Source organism: Aegilops tauschii, chromosome 1, assembly GCF_002575655.3.
Source record: "Aegilops tauschii subsp. strangulata cultivar AL8/78 chromosome 1, Aet v6.0, whole genome shotgun sequence".
Taxonomy (NCBI): domain Eukaryota; kingdom Viridiplantae; phylum Streptophyta; class Magnoliopsida; order Poales; family Poaceae; genus Aegilops; species Aegilops tauschii.
In genome coordinates, this window is record NC_053035.3 from 384,327,755 (window position 1) to 384,345,208 (window position 17,454).

Sequence of the window (17,454 nt, forward strand, 5' to 3'; positions counted from 1 at the left end):
TGAAAAATGGGCATGCCACACTCAGCTAACCATATTTTACTGCACGAGCCCAGCGAGCCTTGCACGAGGCCTAGCTACCCGTCCAGTCTCCTCCTCTGCTCCGGCCGGCTCAAACCGTATAAATCTCTCCCCTGCATCTCCGCGAATCTGACCGAGGCTTGGTGGTCAGACAGACAGAGACCCATGGAGACTAAGGCCAAGGACGCATGGGGCCTGGCGCTGGTGCTCTTCCTCGGCCAGCTCGTGGCCTTCTCCATGGCCGCCGCCAGCTTCGCCTCCTCCTTCCTCGCCAATCTCGGTACCCATCCTTCTCACTGCCTCAGTAGCCTAACAATCCAAATTATCATTTCCCCCAGCACTTGCGAATCTTTATACTACTCAATTGCGAATTACCCGTCGCATGTACGTATTATGCAGGAGTTAATACACCACTCACACAGTCCTTCTTCGCCTACCTCCTGTTGACTCTGATTTATGTGCCGATCCACTTGCACCGACGGCAGAAGTCACGGGTGAGCATGAAACTCAATCATGAAACTTACCTTGTGTGGTTTCAGTTTCGCACACCTCCTCACTCTTTACGCCACTCCTGTCTTGCAGATACCTTGGTACTGGTACTTGGCGCTGGCCTTCGTCGATGTCCAGGGGAACTATCTGGGTGAGCACAAGCAGGCAACACACATTTCAGTCAGATGCTAAATGCATTCCTTGATCCCAGTGAGCGTAGCGTATAAATAAACTAGTTCTAATTCTGAAACCTGTGTTTCAGTTGTTAAGGCGTATCAGTACTCGTCCATCACAAGCGTAACCTTGTTGGACTGCTGGACCGTTGTATGGGTCATCATACTCACCTGGTACGCACTGGGCACAAGGTACTCCTTCTGGCAATTTCTGGGGGCAGGGACCTGCGTGGCAGGCCTAGGTCTTGTGCTCCTTTCAGATGCAAAATCCCCAGAACAGCAAGGTATGAGTCCTAACAACAAGTTAAATTAGAGTGTCAGTTACGAAAATTCTCTGCGACAGACCTAGGATAGGCACAGGATGAAGTTCTTGATCCTCTTTCTTTACAAGAAATCATAATACTCCCCCCGATCCATATTACTTGTCGCTCAAACGGATCTATCGGAGGGAGTAGCACAGTAGTCCAGGAGATCATATTCACTGCTGAATCTTGTTCAATTTTTTTACAGCTGAATAACATAGCAAACTGGCAATAAGAACAGGTATATGATGTGCTCAAATAAAAACCAAACTTTAAGACCCATACAAGCTGGAATCGTCTCCCAATTTCTACAGCGTGGATAAGTGCTAGCTGCTTACAAACCCTTCATTTTCTGCAGATGGGGGTAAAATGCCACTTCTAGGGGATGCCCTTGTTATTGCCGGGACAGTTTGTTTTGCATTTAGCAATGTTGGAGAGGTTTGTGATGCCATTATATGTATCTTCCTACTATCCAGCAATATTTTCTCAAAATTCTCATAAGTTATCATGCCCCTTGAATATGTAGGAATACTGTGTCAAGAAGAACGACCAGGTAGAGCTTATCGCGATGCTTGGACTATTTGGGCTGGTTGTCAGTGCAATTCAGATGTATCCTCTCCACAATTCATTATTAAGCAAGCAGACCAACAGAGAAAAAAATGTCATAATCCATTGATATTGCCATCTATAGATTTGCTCTCGTTATCGCGTAGTTAAAATATCACTACGCTTTTTATTGGAACAGGAATGTTTTGACAATACTCTTCTGTTCATGTGACCACTTAACCTGACAAAACATCAGATTCATATTCGAAAGGAAGAGCCTAGAAGCAGTTGCCTGGTCTCCAACAATGGTACCAAAGTATAGTTATGGTTTGACTCATTTATCTGCAATACACATTATTCAATTGTCTTGACAGCAAACTCACAACTGCTTTGTATTGTTTTTTTTTTTCATTTTTATTTTCAGATAAGTTTGTTCGCAGGATTTGCCGTTGCATTACTAGTGTTCTACACCATTACTCCTTTTGTCCTTAAGGTTAAGTTCCCTCCAACATGTTAAGCAGAAAATAAGCTACACAAGTATGCAACAAATAAAAGGTTGATCAAGAAGTTATGAAGTATTTGAATAAACTAAGTATAAGATCTAAAGCCAGAAGGCCATTTCTTTACTTATTGTACAGTCCATTAATAGTTTTCCCTTCCTGATTGCCACAGCTCTTTTGCAGATGAGTGGATCAACATTGTTTAATCTCTCACTCTTAACATCTGACATGTGGGCAGTCGCCATTCGACTACTGTTCTACCAACAACAGGTTAAGATTTCTGACCGATCCTTTGCACGAGATCATAATACATTGCATATATATGCTCACAAGATTTAGTTGCAACAGATAAACTGGCTGTACTATGTTGCATTCTCAGTTGTGGCCATTGGATTAATCGTCTACTCACTGAAGTAAGTTTGTTGGAGTCGTTATAGATCCATGTGCAGACATGTTAGAACCTAACACTTTCCTTGTAATGTTTGAAGTGAGAGTTCTTCAACCGATGGAAGAGCTACAGGTACAGAAGTTGCACCTCACTATCAACAACTTCCAAGCGAGGATGGCTCAACAAGTGGTTCTAATTTGGACAGCCAAGAAAAGAAGCAACTGGAAGGAGCTCATGGTATCTGTTAGGGGGTCAACGTACAAAGTCAGCTCCATGGTTTCGGATATGACCAAAATCAAATACAGCAGCAGAAAATGTGCAGAGAATAAAATCATGTATATGCAGAAGCAGAACCATTATTTTTCAACCGAAAGAGTATTTTGTGTTAGGATGGTTATCAGAATATTTTTTGTAACATGTAGTCCAGTACATACTTGGTAACAAAGGAATGAAAAAGAAATTCATCATCACTTACAGTGGTTTGTGTAAGTACTAGTACTTTGTAGTAAGGTAATACAGACAAAATATGGAGAGGGGAACAACAGGTGAAAGTTCCAAGATTTACTTACCTCCTTCATGAATCAGTAGTCTCCACAGAAATTCATCACTGGTGCCTATTGGGAATCATTACAGCATGGAACAAGATTTTTGAAAATAGGAAACTGCCCACAGACTGAAAATAATCTGAACAACGGTGAAGTTCTGATTGGCCTTCGGCTTCCACATACTTGGAATTAAGAAAATGCAACACCAATTTCATGTGTCAAAGATGCTATGCCATCTGCAGATTCATAAAGGGTCCTTTTCCATCACACAAACTGGTCATCTCCATCGCATTTATCATTCCATTTTCTAAGGAAAGGATATGCAACTTGAAACATCATGATCCACTGAATTCAGTCAAGCAAACTCCCTTCTTTTTTTACGAAGAGCAGCAGCTCTGCTTTCATTATATTAGGGGAGAAGAAATGTTACAGAGATACATGACATAGCTCAACATGGGGAAAAACCTAGGCTAAAGGCTAATCAAGGAAACACTAGTAGCATTGAGTAGGAGCTCACGGAGGTTTCCACCTAACTCTGAGTAGCTCCTTTCAACGGCATCTTCTCAGGCAATCAGACCATATTGTGTGCATCATGGATGAATATGCGACAGTAATAGCGCACCGCTGATCCGGGCGCTTCCCCATTCCGACAGTTCTTCCTCACTCTCGCACATTACCCGAGCAGCGCTGCAGGCCACCCCATCAAAGATCCGCACAGTCCAAATGAACCAACAAACCAGGGTAATCGCCGCAGACCATTTATGCTGCCAGCCCCTCTTGGCGAGCTTATCCGCTGTCAGACAGCGATCTTGAAATACACATCCAAGCCGAGAGCTTCTGCTTTGCCGGTACTGGAGTTTTCCAGATGAGCTCCTCCAGGTTTGAGGATGTACTTCCCATGAACTGAATCTTGTACGCAGATGCCGCCGTGTAAGAGCCATCAGCTGTCCAAAGCCACGAGATCTTGTCCGGCTGATCCGACAGTTGGACACCCTGGGTAAGCAAACCCATCGGTTTCCACTTAGCTGTATCCCCTTTTTAGGAAGATAGGAGCAGAACTCCTTGTTCCATTGCAGCCAATGATGCAATGGAACAAAGGTTCATAAACATTCAGGTTCTCAGGGTAAAGCCAACATGGTTACCCAGTCCTACAGCTCAGCGGAAGCACGAGGAAAGCTTAAACGACCAAACAACCTACAGGACGCCACAGTGAATTTCATCCATGTTTGCTTCAATCTTTGGGAACCACGCCGTTCAGCATTCGAGGCCTCAACCGGAAGGATCAGCCCCAAGCGATGCGTCGCAGCTCCCCACGCCGCTTTGTCCTGAAGCGAGGCTTCGTGCTTTTCCATCTGCATCCCTGGAAACATAGTTTCATCACGTAAGGTAAAAATACTCCAGAGTCTCAGCACCTAGTGTTTCCAACAGCGTGAAAAAGTTTATAAGAAGCCCACCAATGAACAATATCCTTACCTGAACAAGAACAATCAATATAAAAAACCCTCCAAAATGAAATTCCAAGCCTGTGTAGCAACGGCACAGTTAAATAACGTGTTGAAATTGATTTCCTCGGTGCACAAAATAAACAAGTCTTGGGCTTATCTGGTTCAGAAGTAAAATGAGCATTTCTGACCAAAGTCAAAAGCTTTTCCAAAAGGCGTACTATATTAGTCTAGGACAAAACACATCCACGGAAGGTAAGTTTCAAGGACATCCCATCCGAGACTTGTGCAACTGAATGTTCGGCTGATTGCAAATATCAAATAATTCCCAGAAAGTAGTTTTAAGGGAGCATTTCTGAAGCCACGCATCATGCCAAAAACTAATGGAGGAACCATCTCCTAACAGCCATTTATAAAAATTGCAGTAGGATATACCTTTGCCATATTTGAAGTGCAGATTAGGATTTCTAGTGCCATATTTGAAGTAAATAATCTTTGGCCTAATTTTATCACCCCCTGAAAAAAATGTTTTGACAGCGTAGCTGTATCCTCTGACTGATCGACATTTTTTCTGCTACTTTCAGTTAGACTTAGACAAGACATTATATTTTGTTTTGTCAAGATACATCCAAGTGAATCCTCAGCTCACAAAAATCATATGTGGCGGTGACTGATCGACCTATACACTTGAGACACAGTTTCATGTGGGCACTGAATCAATTTTAATCTCAGCAGCAGGTTGACACTAACATGGATAATTATTCAAAAATCCTAAAAAGTTCAGAATATGCATTCTGGACGTATCTCAGGGGAGATTTTCAGTAAACAATAGTACATGTGTGAAGTGATACATCTCAAGGAATAAGAATACAAAACGAACAGACATTTTTTTTCTGGGTCTTATATGGTTGAATGGTTCAGGGATTTTACCAAGCGAGCATGACACTAGCACAACTGAAGCTGCATAGGATCCCAAGTTCCCAACAGATAGCAACAGTCCAAACTAGAAGCAGAACACCATGTCGATACATCTAGAAGTTCAGGGATCCGGAAGTCCATTTTACTTTTCGTATCGATAAACACTGATTGCTCGTATATTGTATAGTTGATGAAAATCTATGGGCATAATTGTCAAGGTATACCTCCTCAATTTTCAACACATTTTGCAAAAGACAACGGTGTCTGCATATGATGTTAAACGCGGCAGCATCGGCTTGCACTCGGAAGTAGGAAATTCTAGCAAAAGATCCCAAAGGAAACTGGCAACCACAAAGAGGTTCAATTGCAGCGGTATGGCAGTGTGAAACTGGTAATTTCTGGAAACATGATGATAATTGAAATGAATCAAAACAATCCGAAAAACAGAATCACAAGGTCTCCATGTTCCCCAAATTTTGAAGATGATTCAACACCAGTTTTCAGAAGAGATATGAAGCCAGCTCGGGATAGATGTTTTTCTTTTTGCAGAACATCACTGAAGAAATAATCTACAGTTCGAAGCTGCCCCCGAGAACAGAAAGTAATTACCTTCTCTTTCCATAGTTAAAGCATGGCCATTTCCTTTAGACACCCTCCCTGCCACATTTCATTTGTCTCTGCAGCAGCAAGAAGAAGGTAACATACTTCAGTTTCCGGTCATCATCAACGTTCAACAAAACTTCCTTTTCGAACAATGGATATCAAATGGCATGTCACGAAAATCTAGCAGGCACTCCTTTTTAAAACTTTCCCTCCAACATAGACCCGTGGTTAACCTGATGAAGATTGCACAGGACTATAGTTCAACACATAATATCTACGAAAGTATTTATTGATACACAAGACATGGTACAGCAAAAATATGTAAACATGGTTCTTCAGTCTCATTCACTGGATTGTGTAGACTACCAAAACAAAAAGAAAACAAAAATTCCACTTTTTATTGTTTCACCAAACAGCAAAATTCTGTAGTTTTTCTAAGAAAACAGAAAAAAAGACCTACCAATTTTTTTAAACCTCTTTATTAAGTTGCTTAGAAGAATTTGAACCTCTTCTAATTTTATTAAGTTGCTTTATTAGAAGAGAATTTGAACACCCCCCCCCCCTACCCCCCCTTAAGGGCAATTTTTATTAGAAGAGAATTTGACCCCCCCCCCCCCCCCCTACCCCCCTTAAGGGCTTCAATGTACTCCTGGCAGTGGTAAGATTTTTCGCCTATGGCCTTCTTGAACAAATTCTTTAATTTTAAGTGGGAAAACGCTGAACATTGAAGGACTCATTGCACTTGAAATACATTTTTCAAAGAATAACTTCAGATTAGATACTATCCAGAGTTTCTCCATGGGCTCCTAGGAATCCTCGACCCGATGGTCCTTCCATTGCACTTATTAAAAAATTATATTAGGATGACACGTACGGAAACAACAAATATACCAACACTACAAATGAACAAGATGAGAATGAGGAGTACCTTAAAGTATATGCATTTTTTTTCTGTGAGCGCCACCATAGCAGATCGCACTAAGTTTCTCTACGACATGCTTGCTTTTTCTAGGCATCACCATTATTTTTATGGACGTACTTGTCGCATAGGACAGACCATTCCATTAGCAAAGAAAAAAAATCCTCTACTTTTTCATTACAAACCTACGTCCAAAAAACAGAAGATAAATTATATTTATTAAACAAGAGAGATCACTTATCAAGATAACAAAGCACTGAGACATACCGTTGTGCTTGGATGGTTATACTTAAAGCTCTCGCATGCATTGAGACATACCTCGGTCGCCGTCGCCCCCGCCAGAGGCGCGGAGTGTAGAGGTGGAGGGAGATGGGGGGTGCGCCGCTTCCGGTTGCCGGAGGAGGGCCGGGGGACAGTGGAGCGTTGGACGAAGAAGGGCGGAGCGCTGGACGGCGGAGGAGTTCTCGATCTGGTCGCCGCCACCTCTCGTTCGCGAGACCAAGCGACGAGGGTTTTCTCCCTGACCTCACCAGGCGTGGAAGCCTCACCCGCGTAAAGGGCGGGGCTGCCCCTGTCTCTTGGGCCTCCAAATGCGCTGGTGGATCGCCCGGGGAGAATTTAGTCTGTGGTTCCTCGGCCCGGGGAAAAGCCCTGCTGCCCAACCATCCGGCCAGGTCCCCCTCCCCCCTACGCCCCACCGCCCAGCCAGGCTGCCCCCCCCCCCGAGCCGCCCCGCTGGGCATACCCCGGCCCCCTTACACCCACCCCCCTGTCGGGCATACCTCCCCCCCTTTGCCTGCACCCCTGCAGCCCTATCTACACCCACTACCGTATCTATATACTAGACCGCATACTCTCACCCTTGAGCGAATCACCGACCACCTCATGCTCTGGACGCACCGGATGAAGAAACTGGCACACAAACAGGCCGCCTCCTCATGGCGTTCCTACCTCTTATCACGATTACAGGTACTTATGTAATTCACCTTTGTAATCATAATCAGGGAAACGCTGGATTACAAAATTGAGAAATATATTCAGGTGGGGAGCTCCCCCCGGTGATTTTTCAAAAAAAATAGACCGCATACTCTACTATCTCCTTCTACTGCTCCGTGTGATACCATCGCTCAGGCAAACGCTTATAAATCCCTGCAAATCGCACAAAACTCTCGATGTGCAGTGGGACTAAAAATCAGCGTCAGTACAGTACATGTGCTCTTACATCGCAGCAGCCGGGCGGCGTCTGCTCCCGCTCGGCTCCACCGCGAGTCCCGCGTCCTCCCTCCGTCTCCGCACGCGTCGCCGGCGTGGGGGGTGACAGAGACGAGCCGAGGCGCCGCCACCACGCTCCTCCTTCTCCCACGGTGGCCGCCGGTCGCCTCCTCCGGTGCTCACTGACCTCGAGCTAGTAAGCGCGGGGGTGACGTGACGAGACTGCGCTACACTGCGGTGGAGAAGGCCGCGTCGTCCTCGCGGAAGGAAGGGATGCGGCGGCGGAGGCAGCTGCGCGGGGGATTGGATGATTTACCCCATTTTATAAGGGGTTGAATGATTTGTCCTTTGATTGTCTCGTCACAGTGGCCTCGGGCCCCATCCGGTAGATTTTTAATGGGGCAAATGATCCAATGGAAAAGTAAAACGGGGCAAAAGACGGTCCCGAGCACTCCCGGCAAAAGATCCAATTTCTCGCCGGCGTGCGGTGGGGAGAATGGCGCAGATCGAAACACTGTGGTGGGCTCGGGCGCTCGGCTGTGCAGGTATATACACGGCCTAGAAGGCCCGCTCGAATTATCGGCCCACCTCGTAGATAGCTCGGACCGGAAGCGGAAAGGAGTCCGTCTCGCCCCATCTCTCTCTCTTCTCCAACGCAACGGTCGAAACACGGCGGCCGCCGAGATACCCGCCGCCTCCACCGGAGAGAGCCGGGGCACGCGTGCCTACCCTAGAGACGGGAGGGTGTGTTGGGTCCGCAGGAGAGCGGAGTGCGTGGCCGGGGCGGACGCGCACCTGCTCGTACGACGGCGCAGCCATCCCGCGTTCCTCGGCTCCCGCTTCGACGCCGACAAGGTCACCCACCTCTTCCCGCAGGTTCGGTTCTGGAAAATCCCCCTCCTCTCGCCTCATCCCACGCCGTAGAAATTCGGAGTGATTCCTCCCTGCCTGTGAATTTGTTCCTGCGTAGGAAGTACCAGTAACCGGGCAAACAGAGAAGATCACCTGAGTATACTATACTGGACCATGAACTGAATGATGCTTGAAATGAATTTGCTTCGTTAATACTCTGCCCTTTTGTTACCTATATTGGACCATGAACTGAATGATGCTTGAAATGAATGTGCTCTGCTTTTTCTTCTTTTTCACTTTCTAGCAACTGTAATGGCTATATAAGCCAGCTCTCTCTCTCTCATTTGGGGCATGTAAAAGATTATTGGGTGTAAACCCTAGCCGCCGGTGGCGTGCTAAACTACCTTTCCCCTTCCTGCAAGTGAAACCCTAGCTCAATTCTCTCAATTTTCGTCTTAATTCGACTCTGGTCCTGACATTTTGCTTTAAATTTGTCTTTGGAGATCGAGGGTGATAGGGTTCACATCCAAGCTGAAACTATTGTCAATGGAAGTCGTGGTACTATGCCAAACATCATGTTGTTGTGGCATTACATTAAAGAATACCCAGGATGTTTTGATAGAGACAATGTGAAATTCAGCTTTCCATCTGTCACGGCCAGCACCAACGATGATGCCACTATTCTTTTGAAATGCACATTATCTCTTCTGAGGGACCAAAATAGACAATAGTGGAGGGATACTTAGGCAGCAAGTGTTCATTGGATAGTGGCTCCAGCTGAGGAAGTGAAGAGAATCGTTGGGCCGAATTTATTTACTCCACACTCATCCCCTGATGCATATGCGGTACTTTCTACGTGCTTTTCCCTTGTTTCAAAACCCAGATTCCACCTAGGAATAACTATGGTGCCGTATGTTTAACTAATCATTCTATTATCATGTATGTTATTTTAGGAATCAGCTTATGAACATAAATATCATATCATAGTGGGTCTGAATAACAATTTCCTAATGCTCATGTGCTACTGTAGACTGGTCAGCTGTCATTCTTTATGTTATTTTTCCACGATTGCTTCAACTCCATAACACAATCACACACATTTTTGCACTCACAGCTTTGTGTTAGATGAAGCTAAAAAGCTGAGCATTGGTTTTGTTCTATTATGTCTGGGAATCAAATATTAAGGCATTTCTTGTGGACATAAGAATCTAATAATCTTCCAACAGATGTGTATTTTTCTGACGTTAGTTCCTTATTGAGCTGTCCCTTTTTTGTTCTTGCAGATGCTTGACACAATATACTAGTTTTTGCCAAGACTGCCCCATTATTGTTTGCTCCATATTGTGAAGATTTCTTCATATGCGCTTCAGACGCGTGTCAGACTAGGGCTTTGAATCTTGAAATACTCACCACCATTGATTGCCCCAGAGTCATCTATTCCAGCCATTTTGAAGAATTTCAGGTATTTTGCACCTGCAACGTATCCTATATAAGTTGAGCTATCAGGATGACTTGCAATGTTATATGTTGGTTCTCACGTAAAAGTCTTTGGTACAAATTCTGTTGAGGTAACAAATCATCATGCATTCTAGCATTCTCTGTGTCATACTGACGTTGGTTCATGCATTGTAAATACACCTGTATAATTTTTCCTGGATGCTATAAGCAGTTTTTTTGTACCTAAGTGTTTTACTCTTGGAAATTATTGTGGAGACAGCTCTTATTATTTTTCCGGGTAGCATAAATATCTCTTAGAATCAAATGACAACTTAAAAGTCAAGCTTAGCAGAATGAAACATTGATGTGAACAAGGATTTCTAGTTAATAGTTTTCTGGCATTCTGTTCATAGTACTTTGTAATTGTTCCCAGCATTACATTAAAGATCTAAATAGAAGATTCATGGCAGATATAGTTGCTGCAATTGTGTTGTCTGCCCTGAAGCTCCGTCCATCACCTCAACTTGCCTTGAGGGGCTATTGGCATTTGTTTAGTAATAATTGTTCTGTTTGCATATGTTTGGTTGATCATCCTTGAATAATAATGTTTGATTTTAACCATGTTATTATCTATCACTACCAGTTCACCTGAATGAAGAAGATGCTTTAGTTCAGGCCTTCCTGTCAATCAAAGCAATAGTGAAAATAGAAGTAGCATCTCATGGTTAACGTATATAAACTTCTAATCCTATAGCACCACAGATTCTCAGCTCATGAACTTATCTTTACCTGCAGCATACCAACTCTTGTTCCTGTCCAAGAGATGTATATATAATCACTGGCTCCACAACAGACAGCTAAGATGCTTCTTCAGGTTCACTTTCAACACCATCGCTTGAGTTGAAGCTGTATGTCCTGCTTCTCTTTGCCTCATGTGTTTCAGTCACCTGCTTATTCAGCTAGTTTGATTTTCAGGTTGGGTCCTGCCAAGTACCTTTAATTTCTCAGCTGTTGATCGAACATGGTTATTGATGAGGAGAGCAACACTATCTACATGTCCACAAAGGCATGAGACAACTATTTTGATTTAGGAACTAGCGGTGATGGTCCTTAGGAAAAAATCTCTGGACAAAAGAACCTTGATCACAAATACATGAGTTTTTTCTAACTGCTTTAGTGCTAGGGAGGCTGCAGCTATGTGGTTAATGCGGCCGCATGCCATTACGCTAAAGATAGTCTGATAAGTGCCATGTTACTTTACGCTAAAGACAGTATGATAAGCAATGCGGTTTCTGAGAAAGCTCTTGAAGCATTTGAGGACCCAGGGCTTGTTCGAAAGCCTGGCACTATTGCTTTGTCTAACACCTAGAACTCAGGCTAGAGGCTTTAGTAGTATGGTACAAATTTTCAGGAAGCAGAAACTTTGCTTTCTGGTGAATATATATATATGGAGGCCTTTGCCCTCATCAAGCCTCACTTGTGTATCCTTCCTGTGTTGGAACTTGCAATTATGGTGGTTTGGGGACTGATAGATATGTTCCAATGATCACGAGGAGGGGAGGGTGTGGTTGTTTGCAGGCTTTCTTAAGTAAGGTTCATTCATCCTAAACATTTTTAGGTCCAGAAAAACAAGAGAAGAAGACTTTACGGGTGTGTTGCTGGCCTGGGAGATTCTGGTTCCATACTGTACAGAACAGGGCCTAACATTGTTTTGCGCAACAATTAACTAGTTTCTACCACGTTAGAGATACGGAAGCTGCGGATCAATCTGCATTGAATAATAAGCCACGATCACTCTATACGGAAGCTGCTACGGAGGGAGGTAACATCTCTGAAATTGCTAGGGAGGTGAAAATCTTAATTTGTTTTCTTTCCATGAGCATCTATCTATACAGGACATTTATTGAACTCGGTCTGGATATTGTCCCGGTAGGGCCCATGCATCTTAATCAAATGAGAACTGAAGCTATTAGCATTATTTCATTAGGCTAATATCCTTTTAGTGTTAGCTAAAAAGTTGTGTGCTCTTTTCTAATACCAGCCAGATCCAATCATAATACCCTGCTATTTAGTTTTTCTTTTCTTTTCTTTGACAGTCTAAAAGTGTCCTCTTCAACTTCTGGCTATATGAAATGCATTTATGTTTGCTAAATCTTTCCAAGTCATCATCATCATAACTTATAGAGTTCAAGTCTGTACTGCGTCAAAATGATATGGTTGGTTGAAATACATTTGTGATGTCCTCGTCGGCTCTTTTTTCACTTTAAGGCTCAAGGAGCTCTTAGGTTGGTTAATTTAGGTACACGTATACCAAGTGCCTTGAGCTCCTATACTGGCGTGCTGCACGCCAGTAAGCTTGTATGTGGATATTCTAAACAGCAAGCAACCTTGTACCGCAAAGGCACGGTTTTGTGGTCGCTAAACTGTGCTGTGCTTAACTTATTTTATAAGATGCCCTGGAAAAGTATGTCTCTGTTTGGAAAACAAGGTTATAATCTAGTGAACTCTTAGAACAGCAGACTAAAAATACTACAGTTACCACGTAGTCGGATATATCTATCCTATTTTCATGCTAGCCAGAACAAAAATTTTAAACTCTTTTTCTGCGGATTATACCAAAAGCATGCACTAGCAAAGCTTAAAATATGGAAAAGTAACAGGATTTTACCACAAGCAACCTGTGAGGCGAAAATTAGAGTGAAAGGCCACGTTCCTTCAACAGCTACAATTTGAATTATTTGCTATAAATTTCTTCTTTTTTAATATCCGTCTGCCGTAACCCCTGCTGTGAATCAAACTGCTAATCATGCCTGTTTTTACTCCCTGAGCAGGTACCGACGAGCTCCATGTGTGAGCTGGCTGCCTAGTGCAAAATAAGTTTATGTGGAAATACTGTATATTCAAAAAAAGGGGCAGCCCGGTGCATGTAGCTCCCGCTTGTGCGTCTATAGTACGCAGCCTTTCCCTACATTTCTGTAAGAGGCTGTTTCCAGGACTTGAACCCGTGACCTCATGGTCACAAGGCAGCAGCTTTACCACTGCGCCAAGGCTCCCCTTCAAATACTGTATATTCAGATTGGAATAAATGTCATGGTGGAGATTACTAGTTCCAAGCATTTTTCTTTTTGATGTTTTGCTAATGCAGATGAAACCTACTACAGGGGAGTGAATATTTTGTCATGTTTTGAGTGACGGCCATGGTGCCGAAAATCCCACCACAAGCATCAAATTGCGTTTTTTTGTGTTGATATAAAGCTTATTTATGAATAAATATGGTTGGTACTCATCTGACGTACTTGCATGTCTATATGCAGCGGATATTTCGTTTCGTCTGCTCAAAACTGTCCCAGCATGCCTACCAGCAGACTCCATCAGATCCTCTCCCTTTCTGTGCAGCAAATCTGACATGGGCGTATCAGCTGCCAACTGCCAACTGTCTACTGTCAACTCCTTTCAGGCAGTTGCAATAGTGAATCAAAAACCAAAACAGGCCCGGCCGGGATGCCTCGACAGGAGAGGAATTAATGAGACACGAGCTGCTCACTTAAATGATGAGATCCAGACACCTCATAGCACAAAGAAAAAACATAAATCAATGGACCTGTCACATACTGGCGTGCTGCTCTGATCCATGCGCAGACAGGCCCATGGAGACTCTCCTCTGCATCTAGTACAAATCTGAGGCTTGCGTTTTCAGCGTGCACCTTGGTCAGGCAGGCCCATGGAGATCCGGACCAAGGACGACGCATGGCGCCTGCTGCTCGTGCTCTTCCTCGGCCAGCTCGTGGCCTTCTCCATGGCGGCCTGCAGCTTCGCCTCTTCTTTCATTGCCAATCTCGGTATCATCCTTCTCAACGATCTCCATAGATCCAAATTATCATTTCATACAGCACTTGCTAATCTTCGTACTCAATGACCCTAATTCCTACACAAGAAATCATCACTCGGTAAAGCATATACTTCCATGTGTTTATGCAGGAGTTGACGCACCACTCGCACAATCATTCTGCACGCATCTCCTGTTGACCTTAGTTTATGTGCCGATCCTCTTGCGTCGACGACAGAAGCTGCGGGTGAGCATAGCTGCATGAGAATCAACCGTGGAGCTTACCTGATGTGGTTTCACGTCTCACTGTTTTGGCCGCTGCTGTCTTGCAGATACCTTGGTATTGGTACTTAGTGCTGGCCTTCGTCGATGTCCAGGGGAACTATCTGGGTGAGTACAAACAAGCAATACGCATTTCAGTCAGATACTAAATGCATTCCTTGCTACTGATGACAAACATACTTATATAACCATCTTATAAACCTGAAACTTGTGTTGCAGTTACCGAGGCATACCAGTACTCATCCATCACCAGCGTGACATTGTTGGATTGTTGGACTGTTGTATGGGCCATCATACTCACCTGGTACGCACTAGGCACGAGATACTCGTTCTGGCAATTTCTGGGGGCAGGGACCTGTGTGGCTGGGCTAGCTCTTGTGCTCCTTTCAGATGCAAATACTCCAGATGCACAGGGTAAGGGCAACTCTAATCCATCCCTAAAACTTAGTGCCCAAAAATTACTGGGTATTGGACAGTGGATTCTAAATTTCTAACCCATCCCCACAACTTAGTTTCAAAAAAAATTATTTGTGCGTTGAATAAAATCTCTACAACATACATGAGCCATCAGATATTTGCTAACAATTGTAGCAAACATGATGGCAATTTGGCAAACAACGTGCAATATAATAAAGCACCAAAGGCAATCGTCCTATCCCTAGAATTCAGCTGCTCTTTCTGCATCCTTCCCATCATCCTCCTTTCTTGTTATTGCCTAAACTTTTCAGCCTCACAATCCATGATTCTCTCTAGGTTGTTGTTCTTTATGGCAAGATCCTGGATGAATAAGATGGCAAATTGGCGATAGAATAGGTAGAGATGTGCTCAAGTCAAAACCTAATTTTAGAAACCTCCAGGCTGAAATCATTTCCCCAATTTCTACAGAGAAATAAGTATCAACAGATTAAAAGAACTTCATTTGTCTGCAGATCCAAATAAAATACCACTTCTAGGGGATGCCCTTGTTATTGCCGGGACAGTTTGTTATGCATTTAGCAATGTCGGGGAGGTTGGTGATGTCTTATATATATCCTGCTACTATCAACAATATTGTCTCAAAAGTCTGATAATGATATCATTCCCTTGATTATGTAGGAACACTGCGTCAAGAAGAACGACAGAGTAGAAGTTGTCGCAATGCTTGGACTATTTGGGGTGCTTGTCAGTACAATTCAGGTGTATCCTCTCCACAGTTCATCAGCAGAGAAAACTGCCGTTATCCGTTGATATTGCTATCTATAGAGTCACTCTTATTCTTGCATTGTTAAACATTACTACATTGTTTTCCGGAGCAAATATTCATGTTACCTTTTAACCTGACAAAACATCAGACTTATATTCGAAAGGAAGAGCGTAGAAGCAATTGTCTGGTCTCCAACAATGGTAGCAAACTATAGTTTTGGTTTGTCTCTTTATCTGCAATACTCTTTTTTGAATTGTCCGACAGGAAGCTCACTCCTGCTTTATATTCTTATTTTCAGATAAGTTTGTTTGCAGGATACGGCATTGCAGGATTTATGTTCTACACCATTACTCCTTTTGTCCTCGAGGTTAAGTTCCCTCCAACATGTTTAATCAGATAGACCCTCTGTTCCTAAATGTAAGACGGACCGTCTTACATTTAGGGACCCTCTGTTCCTAAATGTAAGACGGACCGTCTTACATTTAGGAACAGAGGTAGAAATTAGCTACACAAGTAGGCAACAAAGAGAATCTATCCAGTCAAGTGGTTATGAATTATCAGAATAAACAACGTATAAACATAATCTAAATGGGTAATATTAGCTCATTAGGAAGTATCAGCCAAAAGGCCCTTCCATTTCCCATTTCCAGTAGTAGTTTAGCGCTTTCTGATGACCATGACTCCTGCAGATGAGTGGAGCAACATTGCTTAACCTCTCGCTCTTAACATCTGACATGTGGGCAGTCGCCATTCGAGTATTTTTCTATCAGCAACAGGTGACAATTTCTGTCTGATCCTTGCAGCAGATCATAATATGTTGCACTATATGCTCAAATGATTTACATGCAACCAACAGATAAACTGGTTGTACTATCTAGCATTCGCAGTTGTGGCCATTGGATTGATCATCTACTCACTGAAGTAAGTTCGTTGAAGTTGTTCTAGATCCATAGGCAGATATGTGACTCATCGCGGAAACCTAACACGCTTAATTGCTCCCTGATGTATGAAGTGAGAGTTCTTCAGCTGATGCAACAGCTACAAGTACAGAAGCAGCAGCTCACTATGAACAACTTCCAGGTGAGGATAACTCAACAGGAAGTGGTTCTATTTTGGACAGAAAAGAAAGGAAGCAGCAAGAAGCTCACATCTGTTAAGGGAGCCATACGGTCTGATTGAGCCTGTGCTGCCACATCCTTGCAAGCAAGGGCAGCTGCTCAGCAGAAGCAACATAGATTTCATGCTATGCCATTTGCGTGTTCATAAAAGAAGTGTCTATGTCTTGGTCGACTGAGAATTAACTAATTCTCATTTGATTTTACAAATTTATGCATACAAATCTAATACAATGTTTCCCATGATATAACAATTTATGCATCTAGTGCAATCTTGTTCTCATAGTTTAGAGATATATGAAATCTTGCATGGATCTCAGTCTTGGATCAACAGTCCTTCGTATCGACTTAGATATAACTAATTCTCAGGCAGCTGAGAATTAGCAAACCCGGTCTTTCTCTATCACACTAATTGATATTTCATGAACTTTTATACTCTACAATGAATCGGCAGGTTGCAGCAGTTTACCACTCGCACATCTGACATCAGTTTCCATACGACTTAACTTAAGATGCTAGTACTATGCATCACTTTTAGGTGTGAATGTTCCTTAACATGACAGAGAAATCTGTTCTCTTCATCGTAAGTCTGTCATAAGATACGTCGCACCAGAAGCACTTCTCTTACCTTACTGAAACTCGGTGTCTCGGATCACCATTCTTTAAAATCTTCCTCGTTTTCATCTGTAATGTTCTTTTGTTTT

The 17,454-nt window shown here is 43.3% G+C and overlaps 2 protein-coding genes and 1 long non-coding RNA gene across 4 annotated transcripts; 2 read left to right on the forward strand and 1 right to left on the reverse strand.

Annotated features, from left to right (window-relative positions):
- LOC109743068 (uncharacterized) lies at positions 1 to 2,886 on the forward strand. Its single transcript, XM_020302182.4, has 11 exons — positions 1 to 298; positions 418 to 512; positions 601 to 658; positions 770 to 964; positions 1,341 to 1,420; positions 1,509 to 1,591; positions 1,785 to 1,836; positions 1,953 to 2,021; positions 2,212 to 2,298; positions 2,377 to 2,441; positions 2,517 to 2,886. Exons 1-11 carry the CDS (start codon positions 7 to 9, stop codon positions 2,662 to 2,664), a joined length of 1,224 nt encoding a protein of 407 aa, XP_020157771.1. The 5' UTR covers positions 1 to 6; the 3' UTR covers positions 2,665 to 2,886.
- Positions 2,887 to 2,990: 104 nt separating this feature from the next.
- LOC109735250 (uncharacterized) lies at positions 2,991 to 7,571 on the reverse strand. 2 transcript variants are annotated; one of them, XR_002226083.4, is made up of 4 exons: positions 6,853 to 7,571; positions 5,931 to 5,998; positions 4,435 to 4,484; positions 2,991 to 4,321 (listed from the first exon to the last, which is right to left on the reverse strand). It is a non-coding gene; the product is annotated as an uncharacterized lncRNA (long non-coding RNA). The 2 variants fall into 2 exon arrangements; XR_005754999.3 differs by lacking the exon at positions 4,435 to 4,484 and having other exon boundaries at positions 6,853 to 7,567.
- Positions 7,572 to 8,693: 1,122 nt separating this feature from the next.
- LOC109735249 (uncharacterized) lies at positions 8,694 to 17,037 on the forward strand. Its single transcript, XM_020294455.4, has 15 exons — positions 8,694 to 8,931; positions 9,411 to 9,752; positions 10,191 to 10,369; positions 11,140 to 11,218; positions 11,320 to 14,183; positions 14,323 to 14,417; positions 14,503 to 14,560; positions 14,672 to 14,866; positions 15,382 to 15,461; positions 15,548 to 15,630; positions 15,784 to 15,835; positions 15,934 to 16,002; positions 16,325 to 16,411; positions 16,492 to 16,556; positions 16,648 to 17,037. The coding sequence occupies exons 5-15, from the start codon at positions 14,066 to 14,068 to the stop codon at positions 16,790 to 16,792; spliced, it is 1,047 nt and encodes a 348-aa protein (XP_020150044.1). The 5' UTR covers positions 8,694 to 8,931; positions 9,411 to 9,752; positions 10,191 to 10,369; positions 11,140 to 11,218; positions 11,320 to 14,065; the 3' UTR covers positions 16,793 to 17,037.
- Positions 17,038 to 17,454: the final 417 nt, after the last annotated feature.